The sequence below is a fragment of the Castor canadensis genome, chromosome 3 (genome assembly GCF_047511655.1).
Source record: "Castor canadensis chromosome 3, mCasCan1.hap1v2, whole genome shotgun sequence".
NCBI classification, from domain to species: Eukaryota; Metazoa; Chordata; class Mammalia; order Rodentia; family Castoridae; genus Castor; species Castor canadensis.
In genome coordinates, this window is record NC_133388.1 from 14,409,358 (window position 1) to 14,435,413 (window position 26,056).

The following is a 26,056-nucleotide window of genomic DNA, read 5'->3' on the forward strand; positions in this document are numbered from 1 at the left end:
CAGGCGCCGGCGGGAGGGGTCGGGAGGCGCAGCGCGGCGCGGCGCAGGCTGCTCCGAGGCCCAGGTGAATGGAGTAACCTGACAGCGGGAACGAGGCGACGGCGAGCGGCAGGAAATGGCGGCGGCGGCGGCGGCGCCGGGTGGCACCGGGAGGCCTGGGCTGTGACGCGCGCGCCGGAGCGGGGTCCGATGGTTCTGGAAGGCCCGCGGCGCCCCGTGCTGCAGGTGAGGCGGGCTCCCGCCTGTGTGGGCCGCTTTGTGTGCGGGGCGGGGGCGGCTCCTCTCCGCTCGGGCCGCGTCCCGCCTCCGTGCGCGCCAGGCCCCGCGTGGGCGCCCAAGGCCGCGCGGCGCGCCGGGCCTGCCGCAGGCCGCGACTCGGAGCCCCGGAGGGCAGATGGCGCGGCCTGCCTGCTCCCGCCTTGCGGGCCCGGGTCACCGGGCGGCCCCGACGGGCTCTGCCCCGCGCCCCTCCTCCCGCACCGAGGGAACCGCGTCCTCACTGCCACCTCGCCCCGCGAGCATCCCCGCTTTTGACAGGTCTGGTTCTGCGTACGAAGGTGGTGCCGATTACCGACGGTGTCCACGCGAGCTTGGGGTCCCTCCCTGGAAGGATCAAGTGTGTTTGTTTATTGGCAGGTGACCAGATCCGGCCTCAGGGGGGCGGGTGGCCGAGGCCATCTTTTAGCCTCTCTCTTTAGATGCTTCTGGGTCCAGAATGCCTCGATCCAGCGCATGTGCTATCCCCATAATTTGGGGTAGCCCATCAGATTGCAGTGGGGTGTCCACAGCTGAGCTGTGTCGCCGGCTATGCATGCAGGACAGCTGGGGACTTGAAAATGGGCAAGGGCCCATGAGTGGGGAGTCCTTGCTATGCACTGGTCAGTCGTGGCTTTGGGAAGGAAAGTTGTGGTTAAAGGATGAGTTGCTGATCGGCACAGAGAAGCCCTAAGGATTGGCCCACGATCAGGTCTTGAAAGCCTTCTGATGGAGGAGGACTCCCTGGGAGGCCCTGCTTCTGTCTAAGGTTTCTGATTTGTACACTCCTGTCATTTGTCTCCCTGGAGCAAGTGCAGTCCACCGTCAGCAGAAAAGGGCTCCAGTGAGGAGTTTCATAACTTGGAAAATGTTTTCCGAAAATGTGCTTTAAAAAAGAAAAAAAATGATCAACTAAGTTGGAAATGTGTTAGTATTAAACGTTAACTTTTCTAAGTAAAAATGTCCGCCCTAACCAAGCACTTGAGTAATTTATTAAAAGATGAATTGATCTGGATGAGCCTCCTAATGAATAGTAACTTTCAGTATTATTAATATCTTTGGAAACTGGATTCTGGAATAATCCGTTTGTTTTGTGTTGTCTTCTTTAAAGCTCCCTGTGGCACCATGTATGTTATATGTAACATGCACTATACATGCTCATAAATACATTAACTCTAAACTTCATGTTAGAGCATGTTTTGTAAAACTGTCAGATAAAACTCTTAAGATTGCTTTTAATATGGTTATCTGTTGCAAGCATTGATAATGGTAGCTTGTTTGTAGCTTTTTTTCATGCCACTAAAATACTGTTTTAAGAATAGCTGAATTAGTCAATTTTAATTTTTAATAATTTTGAAATTAGTAAAGGTTTCCTTTATTTCCTATGCTGTCATCCCATCATTAAAGGCACATTCTGATACTGTATGCTGTCTGTAGATCTGTGGATTAATTGTATAGCTGGGTTGTTTTGCTATTGTTGAGTTTTATTGACTTGGTTATTTTGATGTGGTTTATGATTTCTACTTGATAGTGATTTTGTGGTGTTATGTAATGGGTGGTATTTGTAGTTCCACTTTCTAGGGAGGATACCTTTTTTGGCATCAAGATATTTTATTCTCTACCACTGTGATGCTGTAAGATGCTTGTTTGATTTAAGAAAGTAGGTGTTTCATAGCCATGGTTCACTTGTGTCCTTAACATCCTTAGCTGAGGCAAAGGAGATAAGGAAAACATTAATTGCTTCAATAGTATGTGCTAACACGTCAGATTCTTTACAGACAAACACATTCTCACTTAATCCTCACTGTAACAAACACAGTCTTGTCCTCATTTTACAGACAAATAAGATAAGACTTGGGTTATTGCCTTGAGTTGTGAATCTAGATGTGGCAGAGGGGGATTGAGTCATGGTTTGATGTCAGAGTCCTTTCATGCATGCTGCCTGCATTGCATCACTGCTCCAAGTGGGCTTTAGGGAAAGTCTGTATACTGTGTAGTAATAGGTCCTTAGTTAACACTCACGGAGTGCATGAAGCGCTGTCTAACCTTGAATGTTCTGATGGCTTCTGCTTATCTGAGTATTTCAAATTGCTTCTTTTTAACATGGTAAAGTATTTATACATTTATAATTTTAGTTATTTTAGGTGTACAGTTCAGTTGCATTGAGTACAGTCATGTTTTGCAACTATTGCCACCATCAATTATCAAACCTTTTCGTGTTCCCTAATTGAAACTCTACCCATTTAAACACTAATGCCACATTCCACCCTCCCTCCACCCCTATTACAACCATTCTGCTTTCTTTCTCTGTGAATTTGGTCACTAGAAACTTTAAGTGGAATCATACAATATTGTCCTTTTTTGTCTGGCTTATTTCACTTAGCATAGTGTCTTTAGAATTCATTTATGTCATTTCGTATATTAATTTCCTTCTTAAGACTGAATCATTCCATTGTATATAGATGGTCCCCAGATTATGATCGTTTGACTTAAAAAAATTCATTTGTAAGATGGTGTGAAAGCAATACACATTCTGTAGAAACTTGAGTTTGAGTTTCTACAGAAATTTTTAATTTTGATCTTTTCCTGGGCTAGCAGTATGTCCTGCCAGCCACATGATCACAAGGGTCAAAAAGAGTAAAAGCCTGGTTGTTTGCTAGAGCAGGTATGTTAAATACTATACCTTCAATTTACTATGGGCTTATAGATTCATAACCCCACTGAAGGTGGAGGGGCATATTTGACTACTATGAATAATGCTATTTTGAGCATAGGTATATAAATATCTAGTCTAGCCCCTGCTATTCCTTTTTTTGCAGTATATACCCAATATGGTCAAATTGTTCCTTGATCATCAAACACTAGATTCGGGATTTATTGCAATACAAGTTTTCTCAAAATTCTTGTAGACGCTTAATTTCCTACCAACGGTTCCTGGGTGTAGGTAAAGGCTTATATCTTTTTGAAACCCAGGAATTTTTCATATTGATGATCTTGGTTCCTTTCACAGCATGGAACGAAGGTACTTACATAACCACCTTCATTCAGTGGATCAAATATAGAGTGATGTGCTCCGTTGAATGCCGTAGGAAGATGCTGCTAATGTCTCTGTTTAGCTTGTATAAATAGAAAGTTGGAGCCAAGTGATTTACTTTGTTTACTTTGTGTTCTGCTTTTTTGGGCAGTCAAGAGTTTAGCTTATCCTGAAAGCCAACAAATGCATGTGCAGTAATACTAGCTCTTATTTACTGACTTCTTTGCAATGTTTTCTTCACTATGCATTTAGGACTTCCTAAACTACACTATAATCTTCAGAGGCAGCCTTATTTCCTTAATATTCTACCTCTTTAGCTAACTGTGGGGCTTTGGACTTTTTAGTCCTTATTTTCTGATTCTTTGATGTTTACCAAATCTGGTTTTCAGTTCTTACTCATTTCTGCTAAAGAAACTCTAGTGTTAGAATATTCTGTGCAGAGGCAAACATTTACTTAATAATTTATAATCCATCTACTTTGAGAAAGAATTTAAGATGTTCTTATAATAATAAGTTGGTGTTTTAGAAGACTGAAAATAATGGTGCAGATTGGTGTGGATAGAGTGTGGAGGGAGAGAATTAGGTGAGGAGCTGAGAGCAAGGATAACTCAGGCCTGCTTTAACTAAATTTGTTGTTTTTTAGAAATTTGCCAAAGTGAAAGAGGAAATAGGACTAATTATAGTTGGCATTGATTAATGAAAGGAAGTATACCAATTAGCCAGGAGAAGCAGACATTTATTTCTGTTACAAAGATAATTAATCACCTGGATTCTTACATAAAATAACATTAACGATGTATGGAGAAAATGTTTCACATTTTACAGATGATAGGGAGACATTTTTCACATGCTATTGTAGAGAAACTGTGTAAAAGCCTCAGGCATAATGGAAAAGCTTTAGTAAGATGAGTATGCATGGTTCTAGTGATCCACTCATTGGGGTTTCATTTGTGTTTCAGGTGATGTGTTAGTTAGCTTTCTATTGCTATGACAGAATACCTGACAGAAACAACTTAAGGGAGAAAGGATTTTTTTTGGCTCACAGTTTTAGTTCTGCATGGCAGAGATGGCATGGCAGGACAGGACAGTGCACATCATGGAATCCAGGAAGGGGGGCGGGGGGGCGGGGAGGAACTGACGGACAGGGAGTAGAAGGAGAAAAAAAGAGAGGAGTGGGAGGAGAGAAAAGAGAGAAGAGAGGTGAATGTGAATGAATGCGTGCTCTCCCAAGCTTGCTTTTCCTTCCCCCTTTGTTTCATCTGGGCCCCCAGCACATTCAGGGAGGTCTCCTGGCCTTAGTCCTCTCTGGAAACACCTCACAGATACATATAAATGCTGTGCTTTACTAACCACTAGGTGCCTCTCAATCCAGTCAAGTCCCTAGTCCACATTAAATGTCACCTACCTCATTCAGGCTTTGATGCCAAAATAACTGATAATATTACAAATTAACTCTCTTTTGGACAGTAGAGGCAGTTAGGATTTTCCAATAGTGATCCTCTGCTCGTCTAGGAATGTGTGTGGATCTAAAAAGCAGGATTCTTATGTGGTGGTTTTACCCAGTAAAGGAAAGAATACATTATTTTTGAGGTGTAGCTAACGAAATGGAAGGTTTTGGTTATATAAGAAAGCCTTTGTTAAATTCCAAGTAAAAAATATCTTTCCCATTTGTCTAAGATTGTCTATTAATTGTTGGTACTCCATAAACGTTCAGTTATACACTATTCAGTGGTAAGAAGGTGCCATAAAACATTGTCTGAGGACAGCAGCATGACTGTTATAAGACATGATAGGCTTAAGTTTGGCCCCAGAGTTTTGGCTTTTGAAGCTTATAGTGACATTAAATGCCCCTGTCTGTGTTAAGGTAGAATAGTAAAAATTAAGTACTTCTTGCATATTTCTCACCAGGCACAGTGCCTGACCTGTAAGAAGTGTCCAGTTTTGTTGTGTAAATACATTAGTTATCTTTATAATACTGTTTGAAGTTTTTGGATGCTAACACAGTTTTGTGGCAAGTAATAGTGTTTGCATATTAAGACTTTAAAAAAGATCATTGCTATTCTGATTTTGGACAAAATGTGCTACTTGGGCTACATTTGCACTTCTGTATTCACAAAAACAGTGTAGACTGAGGGAGGTGATATGAATGGTGAAAGAGGGCTGGAGGTGTGGCTCAAGTGGTAGAGAATAGCCTGGTGAACGTGAGGCCCTGAGTTCAAACCCCAGTACTGCCATGGGAAAAAAAAATCATGGAAAGAAAGTTGGCTATAACAATTGAAGTTTTATTAGTACTGTAGACTCTTTTGTTCTTGAAGTGCTAGCCCAGTTTATTTTTTTTAAGCGACAACTTACTGTGTAGATTTTAAAAACACATTTGAAAAATCTTGGGGATTAGAAAATAAGGTGAGTTAACCAGTTCAGAGTTTTAAAAAAATGTTGTACTTAAATAATGAGAGAAGGCTCTCAGTTTGAAATTGACATTTGAGGGCTGAGGACAGGATTTAGTGGTAACTCAATTGCCTCACCCTGTGTTTGATCCTTAGCCCTGGGGGGAGGGGAGGGAAGAAAGAAAAGAAGAATCAGCCTTTGAAATGATGTAAAAAGCCTCCTCCATTAAGAAGTTGGATTAATAACCCTATTTGAAGGGAAAAAGAAAGGCAGTACTTTTGTAATACTTGGAGATAGTTTGAGATTCCAGGACTTCTGCTTCCCTCTGTTGGGTACAGCCTAGGAGGACCAAGTAAACATGATAAACCTGTGACCTAGGTGGCACTAACCTTAGTGAGATGTCATGCTTCTTCAGTTTTAAAATTGAGCTATTAATATTTAGTCCTAGCATTGCAGAGATGTTTAAGAGCAAGTGTTCAGTGTTAGAGGACCAGTATCAATCCTGATACTTCTAGCTTCTAGCTGGGGAACACAGGCATCCAGCAGTCTTGGCTTCCTTCTTTGCATATTAAGACTTTAAAAAAGTCTCAGCTTCCTTCTTTGTAAACTGTCTACCTCTTGAGGTTGTGAAGAAACAACTCACAGCCCAGTTTGGCATATACCTTACATTTGATAAAATTTAGGTGATAGTTATTTTACCTTAAAATATGCTTTAGAGAAAATTTTGCTATATTCTTAATGTGATTAGATGATATCATGACTCTCCTCAAGTTATTAATATTAAAATGCAAGCCCAGTTTTATAACAGAAGAGGAGAGCAATATTTCACGGGCAGGTTTTCTATAGGCTTGTTCATGCTGATTCAGCTGTCTTAAGCTAGTCTCTATAATAGTGACACCAAGTGTGTAACAGTGCTTTACTTAAATGTCTCCAACTTTCCCTGAATAACTCATTCATCTCTTATGCTTGAATCACCCCCTGGAACTATACTTCAAGCTAGCATAAGCTTTTTATGTTTCACATGTGCTTGATGTAGACTAACAGTTCTTAGGTTTCAGAGACTGTGATTTGATGGAGGAAGGAACTGCAGCCCCAGAGAAATATGCATATACATACCCATTTTATAGAACATAGGAGGTACAGGGAGCACCATTGATAGACACTTCATTTAGGCTACAGCTACTAGTGCACGACTAGTAAGGTTAACTTAGGAACAAAGTTCTGGATACATGGTGGTATACGCCTGTAATCCCAACTTCGAAGGTTGAGGCAGGAGGATCATGAGTTCAAGGTCAGCTTGAGCTACGTAGTGAACCCCCCCCCACCCAAATAAACTGTGTTCTATTCTAGTTTGACTTTACTTGTAATGAGCTCAATTTATGATTAAAGACAACTCACCCTGTGCTTTCTAGACTTAGTTTTAATTTTTTCAGCACCATAGTGAGAAAAATGTACTAATACCTCAAATATCTTATTGTTAGTAATCTTTGAACTGTCCACATAATTCAGGGACTCTCCATTTCAGGCTGAGAATGTAGATGAAGTATGAGATGTGGAGATGTCAGATGCCTTTTGCAGAATTAAGGTTTGTAAATGGTGAGCACAAGAAAGTTGATGTGCAGTCCTGAGATGATCCTGGAGGGAAATGTAGGATGAAAACCCTTGGGAAATCAGGCTTGAACACTAGATAAAGCCTGGAGTGGGTGGCAAGATCTTTCAGGCATATGTGAGTCTTCTTTTCTGTCTACTTGTAGTTCAGCTTAGTGTTTGTTACTGAATGAGAATCCCAGAAACACTTTAAAACTTTCCATCCGGTCACTGTAGCTAGATCAAGTAACCTGCTGATGTCGCTGAAGTGTGCGCACACTCGGGTTATAATTTTAAAACCTTATTGTATTTTGTGTATAACACTGTACTGATATGCCCCACTTTCAGGGCTATGTATATTGTACAGCTAAACATTAAGAAGGCGAATGAAAAAGCAAATCCTATATTCTAAATCTTTATGTATACTTGTTACATATAATAAGCTCAATGAAATCTTAGGCCAACTGTAATGTATTTTAAGGACAAGACAATTCTATTGATAAAAATAATAGGAACAAATAATAGAACAACCTAAAACAACATTTCAGTGCAGTACAGGAAGGAAAATTAACATTGAACTGGACTTAAATCAAGCTGAAATTTCTGAGCACTATTAGTACCTTAAGAGGAATAATTCTTTATTTTATGTAATATATGGACTTTTAGGTTCCAGCCTTTCTCCAGTAAAATATGTGAAGGCATTGCTCAACAGTGCTTTCTTTCGTTTTGGGATATGTTTATAAAACAGTTTCCATTGACATGTGACAGACTTCTGAAGGAGGATACTCTATTTACAAAGACTGTGGCACTGAAATCTAACCTTAAGAGGATTCCAGGATTTTTTTTTTTAACATATGAGTTGAGACCATTACTTTTGCCAAGAGTAGGGAGACAATTTTCTTAAATCTTCTTTAGCATAGTTTGGTTGTTAAAATGCATGTGTGTAATATAAATATGTAAATATACATATAAAAATGTGGATTATATAAAATAAGTACATACACTTATGCTTACATGTGCAAGTTGTGCTCGTCCCAGCAGCAGATGTGCTGACAAAATGCTTGTCTGTGTTGTGTGTATTGCATGAAGTCAACAGGATATTGTAGTTTTATCTCACTGTGTGAGCCCACTTTATGATGATAGTCTCTGTTAAAAGCACTTTTTATTCCACTAGAGAAATGAGTCGTTGTGTAGATCCAGTCCAGGATCCTGCATTGCATTTAGTTGTCATGTCTTCTTATTCCCTTAATCTGGAAGTTTCTCAGTTTGTCTTTTATAATGCTGACATTTTTGGAGAGTACAAGCTAATTGTTTTGTAAAATGAACTCAGATTTGGATTTTATGTTTGCTCGTGATTATATTTGGCAGGAAAACTGCATGAGATACATGTCAGCCTTCTCTGATATTGACCATCTTAACTGTGTTGCTTGGACTAAAGTAATATCTATGAGGTTTCCATGTTTTTCTCTTGTATAAAAAGACCAATTTTTGGCCAGACACGGGTGGCTCACGCCTGTAATCCTAGTTACTCAGGAGGCAGAGATCAGGAGGATTGCTGTTCAAAGCCGTCCAGGGCAAATAATTTGTGAGACCCTATCTCCAAAAAAACCAATGCAAAAAAGAACTGGTGGAGTGACTTAAGTGGTAGAGCGCCTGCCTAGCAAGTTCGTACCACCAAAAACAAAACAAAACAAAACAGAAAACAGTTTTTATTTTAACTATTAGGTAATCTGTGCAGATGTACTTTCAGACCTTGTAAGTATTCTTTTGTAACCTGATGGTGGTTTTTCTGTCATGCTGGTTACCTTTATTAGTTGATGTTGAATAGAGGTTTGCCTAAATTTTAGACCTAACAAAATACAATTTCTAAAATGAAACATTAAAGTTGCAAAATAATGTCTGAGTCTTTGGGTTTTCCTAGTTATACCTATAACTTTAAGGACTTTAAATTGTTTCTGAAGTATCATTGAAATTAGAATCCAATCACTTTGCATTAATGTAGATGAGAATTTTTAGTGGTTAGGGGTCACTGGAGAAGGAATGGAATGGGCTGGTAGGATAATGTCAAAATGAATCGTTACACAGAGTGATGCTTCTCCAGCACTGACACTTTCTAGTTAGCCCATCTTTGGAGCTAACTCCAAATGGAGACATTAACTTGTTAAAATAATTTCATTGTTTAAAGTCTTTAAAAAGTAGAAGATAAACCTAAATTGAGTTTTTGTATTTTCTTTACAAAAAGCTGTTTTAACTTAATAGGTGTTAATTTAAGATTAGAATAAAAAAGTTTATTCTCAACTGAGAATTAATCAGTGACAATACATTTATGGGTATTTCTTCCCCTGCATTCCAGACTATGTCCTCATTATGAATTTACAGTGTGACAAAAATTAAATTAAATTATAAACCATGAGATTATCTTGTTTTAATGATTTTAACATTCTTTTGGGAGAGATGGCAACAGTAGCTAATATGGAACAGTGGATATGATTAATCCTTGATTTGGGCTCAGTGGTGTCAAGTTACAGAGGTTGTTAAGGAGAGCATGGGCATGGGTTGCCGGAGTGGTGGAGCCAGGGAGCCGTGGTCATCTTTTGGTACACATTTGTGGTGGCATGAGGAGGGCAGATAGCATGAGGTGTTGCACAGAGCTGTGAGGTTGTGCTTTCCTTTTTCCTGGAACTTGCAGTATATTGCTCTTCCTGTGTCATATTTATTAAACACCTGTTAACACCCCGAGGGCTGTTAGGTTCAGTTTGTTTTAGGATTGACCTCTCAGTATTTTTCACATTACATTGTCTTAATGCAGCTTAACATACAGAAAACTGAGTTCCTTTTCCACATAGATGTTCCTTCTATAGTGTAAAAGATGAACAAAGGGTAGTCATGGATTAAATAAAATTCTAGCATTTGTTAAGAGTAAAGTACAGAGGCTTTGAATCAAGTGTTAAAAGCTAGTGGTGCATTAAGTGTTTACTCTTTTGAAACAAAACTGCCCAGTAGGTGTCATTGTGGATAACTGAAAGGGTGGACAGTATCAAGCTGTTTTCCTGTTGGGACCTAGTTTTTCCGAGATTTTTTTCAAGTAATTAGACTATTGGCTGGTAGCCTACAGATACTTCTCATATGGAGATTTTCAATGGATGGAATTTGTTAAAATGGTATTTGACCTGTGTTCAACTCCAGTTATGGACAAATCTAATTTTAGGCATGATTCTATTGAAATCTAAACATGATACATTATGTTACAGATTTAGAAAAACCCAGAAGTTTTTTTGAGTTCATAGAGAAGGGCATGAAAAGGGCTGTGAACTTGTGGCTTAAGTGACAGGTGCTGGGGTGAATTTTACCATATTTAGTGGTTTTAAGACGGGAGTATTCTTTTTCATTACTAGTAAACTAGAATCATCTCTCTAAACTGTTGTCTTGTCACAAATCACTTCCACTTTGAAAGTTTGTCTCCAGTTTAAAAATAATACATGTTCGAGTTGTAGGATAATTTAAAATGCAGAAAAGTTTAAGGGAAAATGAAATCACTCTTGGGAGTATTCCTGACATCAGGATGAATTTTCTTCCTCCTCTCCATCCCCTCTCCTTTTCACGGGGACATTTATCATGATTTTACTGTAAATTTAATGTCATAGTAGAGACATTTTTGTTTATTATTAACATAGTCATCCTTTTTTTTTAAAAAGTGGTACTGAGGTTTGAACTCAAGCCCTTGCACTTGAACTGTGCCCCCAGCTCTTTTTGCTTTCGTTAAGATAGGGTCTTGCTTTACGCCCAGCTGACCTGGACGGCGATTCTCCTACTTATCCATAGCTGGATGACAGATGAGTGCCACTACACCTAGCTGTTGGCTGCAGTAGGGTCTCCCTAACTTTTTGCTGGTGCTGGACTGAACCACTCCTGATTTCTGCCTCCCATGTAGCTTAAGATACAGGAGTGAGCCAATGAGCCAGGCTCAATCATCGTTTCTAATGGCTGATTTGAGTTACATCAACCTGCCAAACCATTTCCTTATTCATTCTTCCACGTGTAGATTTGGTGCACGGGTGGGGGTATTTCTTTGTTATTATAAGTGGTAATGGAGAAAGGAGCATTTCTAGCTGAACTTTTTTATGGTGATACCATTGGCTAGATTAATTTTCAAGGGCTTTTAACAATGACAGGACAGTTAGAAGTAAAAATTAAATATTTCTCTTGTGCTATATTTAACAATCCAAAAATACTAGTGTTAAAATTCCTGAAATTATCCCATTTCTTTCTTCTTTAGTCTCAGTCTTTAGTTTGAGCTTAATCTTTTCAGGATGTATATTCACTAAGTAATAGTTGATAAAGTCCTTGATGTATTTGTCTTATATACTGTGGATAGATGGGATATTTCCTATTTGATTATATTTTCAAAACTTATCTATTTGATTATTATTTCTTGCCCACTGTGTGATATTTCATTGCCTAAGAAAATTTAGTGCAATCCTTTCAGTGATGTCTGTCCAACCAGTAAGGAGCACAGTGGTTTTCTTTTTTTTTTTTTTATGGTTTTATTATTCATATGTGCATACAATGCTTGGGTCATTTCTACCCCCTGCCCCCACCCCCTTCCTTACCACCCACTCCGCCCCCTCCCTCTCCCCCCCACCCCCTCGATACCCGGCAGAAACTATTTTGCCCTTATTTCTAATTTTGTTGTAGAGAGAGTATAAGCAATAATAGGAAGGAACAAGGGTTTTGCTGGTTGAGATAAGGATAGCTATACAGGGAGTTGACTCACATTAGTTTCCTGTGCATGTGTGTTACCTTCTAGGTTAATTCTTCTTGATCTAACCTTTTCTCTAGTTCCTGGTGCCCTTCTCCTATTGGCCTCAGTTGCTTTTAAGGTATCTGCTTTAGTTTCTCTGCGTTAAGGGCAACAAATGCTAGTTGATTTTTTAGGTGTCTTACTTATCCTCATACCTCCCTTGTGTGCTCTCGCTTTATCATGTGAGCACTGTGCTTTTCGCTTCTAAAGAGAGCTAGTGGATACATACAAAGCTGCTTAGTTTTCTTTCATATTATGTACCTTATCTTCTGACTTAAGTGATTTGATTTTCATCATAATGTAAATTCCTACTGGGTAGGTAATTAGGACTGTAGACCCTCTTAATTTGACAGCCAGAATCTTCAAATTAAAGACAGACGAACAGCAAAAAAAGGCTTGCCAATTGTATTGATGTTACTATTTTATGTGCACCTGGCTTCACAAAACACTTTGGCTCACAGGTTTATATGCTGCCTTAGTTAAGAGTACTAACTGAAATGTCAGAGGAAAGAGGATTTGGGTTTGGAGGGCTTAGTGAAGTGTGGGGAGAGGTCTAGGGAGTGTGTAGAGGAAACTAGTGGTGGATAAGGGTTCTTTAGTTAGGTTTGCTTTTGGGAACCTATCTTGGGACCATTTCTGCCTGCTGTTGTAAGGGTTGATCTCCTTCTGGCAAGGGAAACGTAGGAAGGGGGAAGGCAGAGAACTGTTTTTGAATCTGTTGATTCTTTTGTCTTTAGTTCAACAGAAACACTGTGAAAGTGGCAGATGAAGGTGCTGTGTTCTCATTCCCTTTAGGAGTTGAAGCTTTTCTTTAGGTCATTCTGTCTAAAACGACTGTGTAAAATCTTGTATGTTTTAAATTCTGTATGAGAGCACCTTTTCTATGCTGAATTTTATGATTAATTATATTCTAGCTTTTTAAGGGTTCCTTAACACATAGTTTAAGAACTGTTCATAAGCAGTGATTCTAGACAGAGGTAATAGAGTGGTTTCTTAAAAATTACCATTTATTGAGCCTTTTTCTGTGTTCCAAGCACTATATTTTCTCCTTATCAAGTTTAAGGTCCTACTGAATCCTCACAATAGTCAGATGTTCCTGTTTTATAGGCACATAACAACTTTGGAAGGGTGGTGGTGTTTTGAGGTACACCCTGGTCTTCAGACACTGAATTCCTTGCTAGCATTCAGAGGAGTTTTCAATTAAAGATCCTTACAAAAACAAACAACAACAAAAAAGAGAGGGCATCCTATATCCCTAGTGTTCTTAGTATCTCCTGTGACTGACTGAACGCCATCTGCGGGAAAGAGTAACTGCACAAGAGTGTTCAGAGGCCGAAGCATCAGCTTGACTTAGGACATTAGCTAAAGACAGCTGAGACTTCTTTTCTAACTAATTTAGGAAAGTGTGGGCCTTGGTAGTAGTTGGACCTTTTTTGAGGGTTCATTTTTAATGAGCTCCATCTTTTATTTTTTAGACTTCCCTTCCTTAACAGCATGTTTTAGGGTTTTTTCTAATACTTCCATTCCAAGAAATGGACCTTCGCTATGTGGCATGAATATTAGTAGTGTGAGAATTGGATTATGTTTAGAAGTTTTTTTAAAGTCAGTGTTGGAGGCATATAATTTAAAAAAATCTTCCAACCCAAAAAAATCTCTTCACAAAGGCAGAAGAGAATGAAGACAGTTTTATTATGGAATAGCATTAAACCAGACAGTGGTGCACATTCTAGGCAATTGCTGAAGAGATTAAGAAGACAAAAAATACCAGTCTTTTTTTTTTAAATGTGATTTTTAAAAATTATCTTAATACTTATGGCTACAGGATTTACAGTTATTGTCCCCCACCTTATTCCTTCTATCAAAAAGCACCACTACCCATTGCACACACACAGTTGTTCCACTGTTTTGTGTGTTTCTGATTAGCTGTTTAAAGACAATCCGGAATTATAACTTAATCTGACTTAAAGAATCCAAAAGTAAAGTCTAACTTGCTCCTACATCCATTACACTCGTTTTTAAAAGCACCTGAACTTACAGATAAATTATAAAATCTGAGAATTATTAAATATTCTTTATTTAATATTATACATAAGCCACACTAAAATGCCTTTCTGTAAGTAAGAGTCAGCATTTTAGATACAGGGAATTCTAGTGAAATGGGCATAGTGAAGACCAAAAATCTAAAGTAGACCTTGCTTTCTCCAACCATTGCCTTTAACAGACTGATGAGCACAGGTTGAAACATGTGAGTCTTGTTGGGCTCTGAGGCAGCGAAGGGATTTTCCCAGCTTTTAAGCATACTTGCACAAACAGTTATAAGAAGCTCAATGTAAAACCAGTCTTCTATGGGTTTTGAGATGGCCTTCCATGTCTTTGTGAAAAGTCAAACATTACTAAGTCCAATCATATCTTTAGAAAGGGAAAACAGTGACAGTAGTTACTGAACTGGAAATACTGTTTTTTTAAAAGACCATATTCACTTAATTACAACCTAGTTTTACTTAAATCAGGACTGTCCAACAAAAATATTCTGTCAGCCATTCATGATCTGAATTGAGGTGTATGAAATCAATTAAATATGCTACACATGAGAAAGCGATGAGATTTGTTTCGTAATAAGTGAGGAAGTGACTGTTACTCATTAGTAGCTTTTTTGAGATAAGTTATCGAGTCTGCCTTTTAAAGATCATTTTTGTTCCATGAATGTACTTTTGAGATTCTCCAAATTCTCCATCATTGTCTCCTCTCCCGGGCAATGTCTCTGTTCGTGCTGGCATCTGTGTAAGAGTCTCCAGCGGCCCAACCTATCTTTTCCCCACACAGACCTCAGACATTTGACCCCTTCTTGTGCTTGCCTTCCTTTTCCATGATGGGGCACTGGGCACACTTCTGAACAAAATCTTGCCTTCCTCAATATGGCTCATTTGTAATTTGCTCTCTCATCCCTAACTCAATAAAGGAACCTGCTCAGAAGCTAGATGTCCTGCTCTCACAGAATACGACTTTCATATAGCTAAGTGGTGTCTGTAAATCCAAACTCAAAATTCTGAAAGTAAGAATGACTTTATTTGGCGGTTTTAGGAACTGCAATTCAGGAAACACTTAGATAGCACCGAGTCAGTGTTTCGAGGAAGACAGTGAAAGTGGGAGGTTATGTTGAACAAACAGTGTTGATTACAAAGCAGTAAAAATGCTTTTACAACAGAAGTGGGGAGACTTCTGTTGAAGTTGAGAGCAGGTGCTATGTGGCAGGATCAGTAGAAAATGGAGAAGATCGCTATTGCGACCTTTAGCTGTGGACCTAGGGTCTCTGCAGTCAAAAGGTCTCTGTCCCCAGGGAGCAGCGGGACTCCTGACTTCATTTTGAAGGCTCTTGCATAGTAATTTCCTTTAATTCTCCCAGAGGTTATAACCCATCACATCCACATTGTCAAGATGAAATTGCTCACTTCTCATATCTTTATGAGGGAGGTTTTCCAAGCTGGAGTCAGGTGTTCAATTAGGCCCATCCCCTAAATTGGGTGTTATCTTCTTTTTTTTTTTTTCTTTTTTTCTTTTCTTATTCATATGTGCATACAAGGCTTGGGTCATTTCTCCCCCCTGCCCCCACCCCCTCCCTTACCACCCACTCCGCCCCCTCCATCTCCCACCCTACCCCCTCAATACCCAGCAGAAACTATTTTGCCCTTATCTCTAATTTTGTTGAAGAGAGAGTATAAGCTATAATAGGAAGGACCAAGGGTTTTCGCTAGTTGAGATAAGGATAGCTATACAGGGAGTTGACTCGCATTGATTTCCTGTGCATGTGTGTCTTGATAGGTTATGTTAAGGTCTATAAGTATGAACTCGGAGGTGTAGAGTTTGATACACTTAAGGGGAAGGAGAAATTCTGAAAAAGGGAAAGGGAAAGTGGTTTCTTTCCCCCTTTATTTTCAACAAGGAGAATTATGCTGTGACTCCTAATTTATATCTGCTCTTATGCCAGATAATCAAATACACACCTATTATTTCATATCCTGGCCTTGGATGCCTTTAATGATTTAGGCTTGCTTGCAGTTAAAATAATGCTTGAACCTCCCGTGGCACTTTCATTGCCAGAACTCAAAGCTCTTCAAACTTTTTTTTTTAAGTTTTTACTGTCAACATTTTTTTTTTTTTGGCGGGTGGGGGGGGTTACTGAGTTGAACTTAGGGCCTCATGCTTGCTAAGCAGGCACTCTATCATCTGAGCCACTCTACCAGTTCTTTCTGCAGTTGTTATTTTTGAGATAGGGTGTCGCTTTATGCCCTGGTTGGCCTGAACTGTGATCTTCCTATTTGTGCTTCTCTGCATACTTGGAACTATAGACTTGAAGTGCCATTCCCAGCCATTGATTGAGATGGGGTCTCAAACTTTTTGACTGTGCTAGCCTCAAACTGTGGTTCTCTGGATCTCTGCCTCCCAAGTAGCTGGGTAGTTAGGATTATAGGCATGAGCCACTGCACCCAGCATTAACACATTTTTGACACTATGCTAATGCCACAGTGTCCATATTATACTTTTTTCCCCCTCTTATTTACTATGGGCATTACGGAGTTGTGCATTTTGAGAGTAGGATGAAGTGTGACAGTAACATTTTTAAAGCCAGCAGTATTAGGATCTGTGATACATGCTGAAATGGAGGGTTGGAGGTTTCTGTTAACTCATTTAGTTAGAAGATTCATACTAGGAGTAAGGTACTCGTAAGCTTCAGACTGGATTACCTGTCTCTTGTTACTGGGCTTTGAAGGATGCAGCCTCAATTCTACCGTTGAAAGCTAAAGTGAGTTGTTTGTTGTTTTGTACTAAAATTTCCTCTGGTAGGTAGCTTGTCTATTTCAGAGTTATCTTAAAGGGGTCTGTGAGACAGGACTTTGCAGGTTTGTAATTCAAGTCACAGCCATCAAAAATAGAATACGACCTGTTGGCTTTGTATTACCGGCATAAAAGAAGTCTCCATGATACTTGCCATATCATCTTTGTAATGTATACACAGAACCATCTAGGTAAATCATTGGATAATTTAGCAATGGCTTTGTAATGGTTGAGTTGCGTTATCTTTTAAAGAATTTTTTTTTATGGTATTGCTAGAAAAGAGATGAGTCTGAATTAAACAGTCTGAAATGTGGCACATGAGACCATGGTGGGGTACGTGGTCTTTGTACTTACTAAGTGACAGGGTAGCATTAAACACCAAGCAGAAGATGAGGTGGCTAAACTAGGAAACACACACTGACACACTGGGTGACGGAAAGATTTGCTCCTGTGAAGCATGATGCTCACTGTAGCGCTTGCTAAATATTTTCAGAGCCAAGTTTTACTGGGGAAAATGTCATTTAATGCCAAGATTTCTCCTGTGCATCTAACTAGATTGTACTAACAAGGTTTTTTTTTCAGTTTTATTAGAACATAAGACTAATTTAAAGGGCAGTCCTTTCAGACATGTACTGTCCTCTTGTCTCCCAGCAGATAAACAAAAACAAATTATGTAATGAGGGATCCTGTCCTGAGAAGTTGAATGTGACATTTTTGTTAAGTAGTCAATTTCTTAAAGTTGGTTTTAAAAAATGATTGTCTCTTCTAAAATATTCTCTCTGATTGCTTTTAGGTTACCTAGGGTATGAATTAATACAGACTTGGAAACTCTGAAAGAACTTAGAATCAGCATTTTGAGGTAAATATATCCACGCTCACTTAGCGTTAAGGTGTCCCAGTCTCATTTGTTAACACCTTAGCAAACAAAACCAATGTGTGTGAAGTGAGTTGAATTGTCCCATGGATAATGTAAGGACTGGAAGTAGAGAAGAGAACACTACTGGCTGGCTGACCCTTCCTGAGCTGTGGTAGTAGAGGACTGGAGTAAGCCAGGAGCTTACAGACAGTGTATCAGCTGACCACAGCGATGTGTATGGACAAGTTGTTTCACACGGTGCTCCATGTTTGCTTAGTTTTTAATTTATCATCTCATGGATTGGAGGCACCCCAAACTTAAACTTCTCCCAACGCTAATGTTGTTAACTCTTTTGAACTCTTATCATAAACTATTCTGTAAGAGAGTTTATAGAGTGGATTTACTCTTCTTTGAGTTTGTGTGTTTAATTTTGTTTCAGGAAATTGGAATTGTAGGATTCACACATGTATTAAGCACTTACTCCTAGGTTATTTGGATTTCTCAGCCAACTACTTTTGGTTAATGTCTTTATTTCTTTTGTAAACATTAATTTAGGAATCTGGCATAATACTTTTTATTTTTATATCCTGGATAAAACATCTTTAAAATTTATTATCTTGAGTTCTTTGCATTCACTTGAAATCCTTCCTTGATCTTTTCTATAGCTTTTTACTTCCCTAGTCTTAGAAAGTCAGGCATGCTATTGTTACAGCCTACTATCTTGTTCTTTGTTTTAGGATCCTAAAATAACCCAAATGCCTTTTGTTTAAAACTCAATACAAAATAATGGCCTTTTACTCAGCTCTTCATCACAGTAGGGCTCATCTGTGTGTATATTCAGTTTGCAGGAATCTTATACTTGACTATTTTTGCATTTATTTTTAGAGCAGAAGCTTGGGCATGCTGTGATTTTCCAATAAACTGCTATCACAATGTCAAAATGCAGTTCAGACAACAGCAACACAGAGATCTCAAACATTAAAACGGTAAATCTGTGATTTATCATGTGTGGAAAGACACAGAGTTTATTCTTGTGTTTTATTAAGTTTTTGTGTTTGTTTTTGTTTTTATGATACTGGGAATCAAACCAGGCCTTACACATGCTAGACAAGGGCGCTGCCACTGACCTGTACTCCCAGCCCTACTGAGTCATTTCTAAGTGAATAATCCAAAAGTTGCGAAACAACTTCACCAATTTCATGAGTAAATTATTTGACAAGAAATTTAAAACCTGCAGTTGAAAAGCAGTCACTTGGAGTGACTGCCAAAGCAGTTCTATAGAACGCTCACTTATCAGCAGGGAGTCAGGGCTTTTCACAAAGACCAAAGTAAAAAAAAAAATCTGCTTAAATATGCCAAAGAGAGTAAAATTGGCAAAATGATAGGTTTTTCTGTTTTTTACATTATTATACACACTATTGATTTAAGAATCTTGTATTTGCTTTCCCTAAATAGAAAATACATTTACAGGAAGCAGCCACCACATATGAAGTGACTGAAAATTAATGTAAATACTGTGACCTCGTGGAAGGTTTAAATTTTGCTGCCTTCATTTCCTCTTGCTAGACCCACTTGTCAGGGCTGCTGGGAGAGAGATAATGTACATTTCCAGAACAAGTAGAGAGGAGCACAGACTGAACGAGCCATGATGCTGCACTGGGGCCGTGAGCTTTCATGTAAATGCAGATATGGAACAGGACAGTTAAGTGACACAGAGAATGAGATATATGCTTCTTATGGAGCCTGTGGTTCAGTTAAAAAAAATGTATATGTTTGTGTGTCTGTGAATATATGTGAAATGATTTGAATTATGAAAGGCAAATAGAAGTTATTTGTCATTCAGGTGTCATTGTTTTCTTTCTGTAAACCTGGGCCTTTTTGTTTTGTTTTATTTTGTTTCATTTTGGCGTTAGTGGGGCTTGATCTCAGGGCCTGTACTTGCTAGGCAAGAACTCTACCATTTGAGCCACACCCCCAGTTCTTTTGCTTTAGTTATTTTTTACATAGGGTCTTGTGCATTTTGCCTAGGCTGGCCTTGGAGCTCCTACTTACACCTCTCACATAGTATGTACCACCATGCCTGGCTTATTCTTTGAGATAGGGTCTTGCTAACTTTTTTTTTGCCTAGGCTGGCCTCCAGCCATGATCCTCCTGTGTTTGCCTCCCTGGTAGCTGGGATTACAGGCTGCATCACCTTGCCCTGTCTAAACCTGAATTTTTTTTGTTTGTTTACCCTGTTCTGACTGGTTCAGTTTAGTGGGTGCTCCTATATGCAAGGAAATCCTAGTCTAATTGATCATATTTGAGCAAGAGTAGAGATTTAAGAGAATAAGAATTGTTTTAAAGTTACAGAAGTACACCATAGTTGTTCAATGGATATGAGACAGTATATTCCAAGTTTATATAGACTGTGAGTTGTGTTGAGTGTGTAGGATTAAAATAAGAAATGAACACATGTAGGTGGTCCATCAGGGAGATGAGGCGTTTAGCTAACAGAGGTGAGCTTTTGCTTGTGGAAATGGCTGGTGAGTGATGATGAAGCAGAGGTAGTCCAGTAAGCTGCTGGCGTGATATGAGCAGAGGATGGAGATGGCAGGGTCATTCAGTCATGAGCAGGAGACAGTAGTGCTCAGTCTTTTGGGACCATGTATCACAAAGGTATGAATTCCCTTTTAATAGTCTATATTACTGCATGCACATCTTTTTGGGGAAAGCTGGTAGAATCCTTGTTTTTTGACTGTTGCATATTTCCTTTTGGTACTGCTATATTGTTACTGATATTTCTCTTACAATGCGTATCTATTTTTCCTTTATGTAGAGCCTGTGTGCTGATAAATGTACACTTTGAGCTTATTGTTGTTCTATGTCTTCTTCGCTTTTATTTTCAAATTGATTCTTAGAAACTAACCATCTTTCCTTTCCCTCAAACTCTGCAAATTGTGGGGTGAATGGGGCAACTTAGGAGAAAAGTCATTTCTGTGTTTTGAGATTCAAGGAACATAGCCTGGGCAGCAAGTCAACTGTACCTCCTCTTTTCTTTCCCAGGCTCTTTACCTGCTGGCTTGTAGGAGCAGGATTGTCACCTGTGGGTGAAGTTGGCATCTTCAGATGACGCTGGGCATGTGGAGCATGGTGGTCAAGGCTTTTGTGCCACCAGGATCTGGCCTGATTTGTTGGTCTCAGGCCAGTTCCCTGGGCTGCCTGTTTGCCTTTGTGCTCTCATTGTCTTGTCTCCAAGTAAGAGTTAGTCCTTTCCTTCAGTTACTGCAGAGGGACAACTGGCTGTCCAGATTTTCCCTAATTTATTTTTTTGAAAAAAGATTTACTGATAGCAAGTGAAAAAAAATACTCACGAGGACAAATATGGTTTTTGCTAGTGTAAATGGTCCTGGGCTCGAACAGCTTTATGGTCTTGCTGTGATCTAGCTGGAGGGTCTGTTCACCAGCTCTTATTTCCAGGCCCACAGCTTGATGTTTTCATCCCTGACTTTCTTTGTTCCTTCTTTCCTTCCTTGCTTTTCTGTTTGTTTCTATTCTTTTCTCTTCTCTTTTTCTACCTAGACCTTTTACAGATAGGGACAATGATTTAGGGTATCGTTTGAATTTCTTTTGTTCATCAGTCAGAAAGTTCTACTCAAGCTACTCAGATTGAAGGGAATTTGTTGGCTGTGTCATTGACAAGGGCATTCTTTGGCTGGGCCTTGAGGCTTATGGATCCAGCAGTTCTTTACTTTCACCTATTTCTTTATTTTGACTTGTCTACAGTGCTAGTTTCATCTGGGCTGTAGGGTAATTGCAAGAGGAAATGGGACTGGTATTTCTTTTTTTTCTTTCTTTTTGACAATACTGAGGTTTGAACTCAGAGCCTTGTGCTTGCCAGGCAGACATACTTGAGCCATTTTTTTGCTTTCATTATTATTCAATTAGACTCTCATTTTTTATGCTTAGGATGGCCTGGACTGCAATCCTCCTATTTGTGCTTCCCCAGTAGCAGGTCTGCACTACTGTGTCCAGACATTGATTGCGATGAGATCTAGGGAATTTTTTGCCTGGGCCGATCTTAAACTGCCACCTCCTGAGTAGCTAGATTACAGACGTGGGCCACCACGCCTGATATTTCTTGAGCCACAGAGAAAGAGTTTCTTCTCACCCATCAAATGAAAGTCCTACACTTTTTGCCGTTGTGTTAGCTTGAATCAGTTCATGTGATCAAAGGAAAGTCATTTGCCCAGAGCTTAGGGCTGTGTGGCCGGCAGATAGTAGAAAATAAGCAACGGATCCTTGATGGCCTCAGTGACATGCACAGTGTCAGGCGATGCCACTGCCCCAGGAAGCACAAGGTTGGCATCTGAGGGACAGCCATGCAGTCAGCTGTGCTTGTGCCTTTGCATACATAAAGGCATGAAGTACTCATTTCTATGACAGTGTAAATTATGAAAAGGAACTCAATAGTGTCCCTTGTAAGTGAGATCAGATCTATAAGGACTACCTTTACTCAGATGTTTATTCCAGCATTATGCACAACTACCAAGATATTGAGATAGTCACTGTCTTTGAACAGACAAATGTGCACATGCACAGGAGCATTTCCAGAAAATGGAAGTAAGATTTATGCCATGAATTAGAAAGTGTGCTTCTTCAGCTTCCCTCTGTCTGTCTGTCTGTCTGTCTACCTACCTACCTACATGTTTCTTTTTCTGAGCCATCTGAGAGTAAGTTCCATACAAAGGTCTTTTATCCCTAAATACTTCAGTGCACATTTCCTAAGAATAAGGGTATTCACATAGCTGCAGTGCAGTTGTCAACTTCAGGGAATTTCAACATTGCTCTTACGTATGGTTTTTAAAATGTACTCAATCATTTCCTTTATGAATGAGATTAGTATCCAAGAGATACTTGCTTTTGTATGTTTATTGCAGCATCTTCCCAGTCACCAATAAAGTGAAACAACCTAAGTGTCTGTCAGCAGATGAGTGATCCCCACCCTGAAATATTCAGTCCTACAAAAGAAGGAAATTCTGCCATTTGGGATAACATAAATGAGCACGGAGGCCATTATGTTAAGTGAAGTAAGCCAGGCAGAGCAAGACAGATACTGCATTATCCCACTTATATGTGGAATCTAAAAATACACCAGAGTTATTACAAGCAGCGTAGATGGTGGTCACCAGAGGGGAGATGTGTGGTAGGAGGGAGGTGTTGGTCGAAAGGAACAGTTTCAGTTACACAGAATGAGAAGTTCTACAGGTGTAACACACAGCATGTCGGCTACAGATAATCGTTCTTTATGTGCTGTGTACTTGGACTCACCACGCCAGGAAATGGTAACCTCACACTTAACCTTTAAGATAGCCAAGGTCTCCTAATAATGTCCTTCAGGACTTTGCTCTCCTTTACTCCCAAATTCAGACCAAGATCAAGTGTATGTTTAGTTGCCAGCCCTCTTTACTCTGGAACATTTTTACAGTTTTTTTTTTTTTCCCCTCTATGACCTTGAAAATTTAATGAATGCAGTCTTCTGCCCCTTTAAAAACAGAGCATTTTTCTCTCTTAGCCTGTAGGCTGTTTTTCCAGGGTTAAACTCAGGGCCTCAGGCTCACTAGGCAGGCGCTGTACCGCTTGAGCCTTGGAGTGAATTCTCACCATTAGCAGTATTACCTACCTGAGAAGACATGCAGTCAGTAATAGAGAGGAGGTGCTGCTGGCTTCTGGGGGTGGCTGTTTACATCACTGCCCTCTTTTCTCCTTCCTTTCATATTTTCATTCCTCAAGATCTAGGCTGCTTCTTCCCTGGTGTCTTCCACCATAATCTTCAGCATAAGCAGTCTAGACAGCCAGCAACGGTGGTCATCATGACCACCAGTAGAGAGGCCCCACCAGAACGGAGGCCGGTAGGAAGGCAATGAACAGCTGCCTGAGTCTTGGGCCTTCAGGGTGGCCTGTTGATCCTGAGAAGTGAGGTCAACTAGACTTGCATGTGGGCTTTTAATAGTTGTTGCTCAGAAAAGAGCTGGGCTGATAAACCTACAGGCCCTGGGACCTGAGGAACTGGGTAATGTGGATGGCAGGGTGGAGTGAAAGCAGCAGTGCTGGGCTTTGGCTCTGTGGGAAGTTAGCGAGCGAGCACCTCTCACAAGGAGCATGGTGGCTTTGGTCCAGGGCAGTGATGCTTGGTAGTCTCACAAAGAGCTCTGTCACACTTTGCATGCCACCTTCCTCTGAGAAGGGTGGGTGTGAGGCTTGCTGTCCTCCTGAGGCTCTCGTGCTCCTCAGCCATTTCCTTGACACACCAGTTTATAGTAGCTGACGTTGAATGCTGCTTTTTCTTGGCGCATGAGCTTAGGGCTTCACACTTTCTAGCAGACACTATGTTACTTGAGCCACAGCCCCAGACCTTTTTGCTTTATTTTCAGATAGGGTCTCACCTGATCTTATTTAATGTAGTGTGGCTGGGATTACAACTGCTTACCACTGTGCTCAGCTTATTTGTTGAGATGGGGTCTCCCCAAACTTCTTTGCCTGAACTGGCCTCAAATCAATCCTGCTGAGTAGCTGGGGTTACAGGCATGAGCCATTGCACCTGGCTGGTGGATATTGAATTCTTATCAACTGGATTGATTTCTGAAATCAGAATTTGGTGTTGGCCTAGCCTAGAAAGACAAATTTCTGGTTGGATTAGATACAACATCTTAAATCAGTTTGACATGTCAGAGTCAAAACTTTTGGTTTTCTAGGAACAAAGAGCTGGATTCGCTTTCTAGTTTGATGAGCGGGAGCAATGAACACTCCAAGCAGTGGACGGGAGAAAATTCCCACCTCAGGGACATGTAAATTCTGCTGCAGTCAGGAAGGCCAGTGACAGACTTTCACAGTCAAAAATGTGGACTCTGTTCTGGTTAGGGATTTGAAAAAGACTCAGTTTTTATTTTGCCATTTTATATAATGAAATTTATTGGTGGAAAAAACTGTGAAATACAGAGGTGTGCTTAGACAGCATAAGAAAAGTTTAATTTTCGAATGGCATGCTTTGTTTTAATTTATCTAGGATATGTATAATTTTAAAGTTTTATGTCTAAATATTTGCGTAGTTGTGATAGATTGTCAGTTGAGTAAAACACTTTCTGTCTTGATGGCCTTTTGATAAATAACATAATTAGCTCAGTTGTTTCAGTCTTTCATAAGTCTAGATGTGGTGCTAAGTGCTTCCTATGTGTTGGTCATAATTCTGTCTATTATAAAATCATAGAATTTGCAAAGAATATATTTATGTATTTACATACTTCATATACATGGATGTTTAACACGGCATCAAACTATACATATTTTTATGGACACTGTTAGCAAATATGGCTAGGTATTATAGTCCTAATGGGTTTAGAGTATTCCATTATTTAGCTAATTAATAGATTTTAGTGTTACTTCTTCTCATTTTTAGTACTAATGCAGCAACCTGGATTCATGTGCATATATCTGTGTGCAGTTGTCGGGTTCTTTTAGAGAAGTATCTAGATGTAGAAACTGCTGGGTTAAGTATAGAATGCGTGACTTTTAAAACTATCCTCTTAGATCAAGAGAAAGCTGAAACAACTGCAGGACGAGTTTGAAAAGACCCCTTGGAGTGATACCCTGATGTTTCTCTTATTTCTGAGCTTTCTTTTGTTTTAACCCCGCATGGTTGTGTAATGGTATTCTTTTTCCCTTTTGTAGTAAGCTGTGCTAGAACAAAAATGCAATGAAAGAAACACTGGATGAATGAAAAGCCCTGCTTTGCAACCCCTCAGCATGGCAGGCCTGCAGCTCATGACCCCTGCTTCCTCACCAATGGGTCCTTTCTTTGGACTGCCATGGCAACAAGAAGCAATTCATGATAACATTTATACGCCAAGAAAATATCAGGTACTAATGAAAACACTAATACTGGAGCATTTTTCACTAAAACAGAATAAAGTAGCATATAGTTGACACAACTTATAAAACCCATTTTCCCTTTCAAGCCTGCCTTTTCTGATTAATTTTCTCATTCAAAACACTTTTGTTCATAATTGTCCTTTTCTTTTCTAACGTCTGTTGGGTAATTGATCTGTTAGTTTTATGTGGAAGTTCCTTATGTTTTTCCCCTGTGTCACCTTACTGTTCCTTAATATCCATTTGGGTGTGTCTGTCCTAATGAGCTGGGTAGGAACTAGATGGATTTGAAAAATACTCAACCATGAACTGGTGTGACCACATAAGAGTAAAGTAGCCATTCACATTACTCAGAGGAGTGGCCTGTGGAAAAGTAATTCTCCAGTGAGGAACTTGT

The 26,056-nt window shown here is 39.7% G+C and overlaps 1 protein-coding gene across 5 annotated transcripts in view; it reads left to right on the forward strand.

The window, feature by feature from the left end:
- Window positions 1-2: 2 nt before the first annotated feature.
- Window positions 3-26,056, forward strand: part of Dicer1 (dicer 1, ribonuclease III) — a 71,069-nt gene continuing 45,015 nt past the window's right edge. For 2 of the 5 annotated variants that reach the window (XM_020182402.2, XM_074067215.1), the window contains exons 1-4: window positions 3-225; window positions 17,692-17,757; window positions 18,640-18,740; window positions 25,462-25,650. In XM_020182402.2, coding sequence (XP_020037991.2) covers window positions 25,507-25,650 — 144 coding nt within the window. In that variant the 5' untranslated portion in view covers window positions 3-225; window positions 17,692-17,757; window positions 18,640-18,740; window positions 25,462-25,506. The remainder of the gene's footprint in view (window positions 226-17,691; window positions 17,758-18,639; window positions 18,741-25,461; window positions 25,651-26,056) is intronic. The other 3 variants (XR_012446044.1, XM_020182406.2, XM_020182404.2) reach the window with 3 other exon arrangements.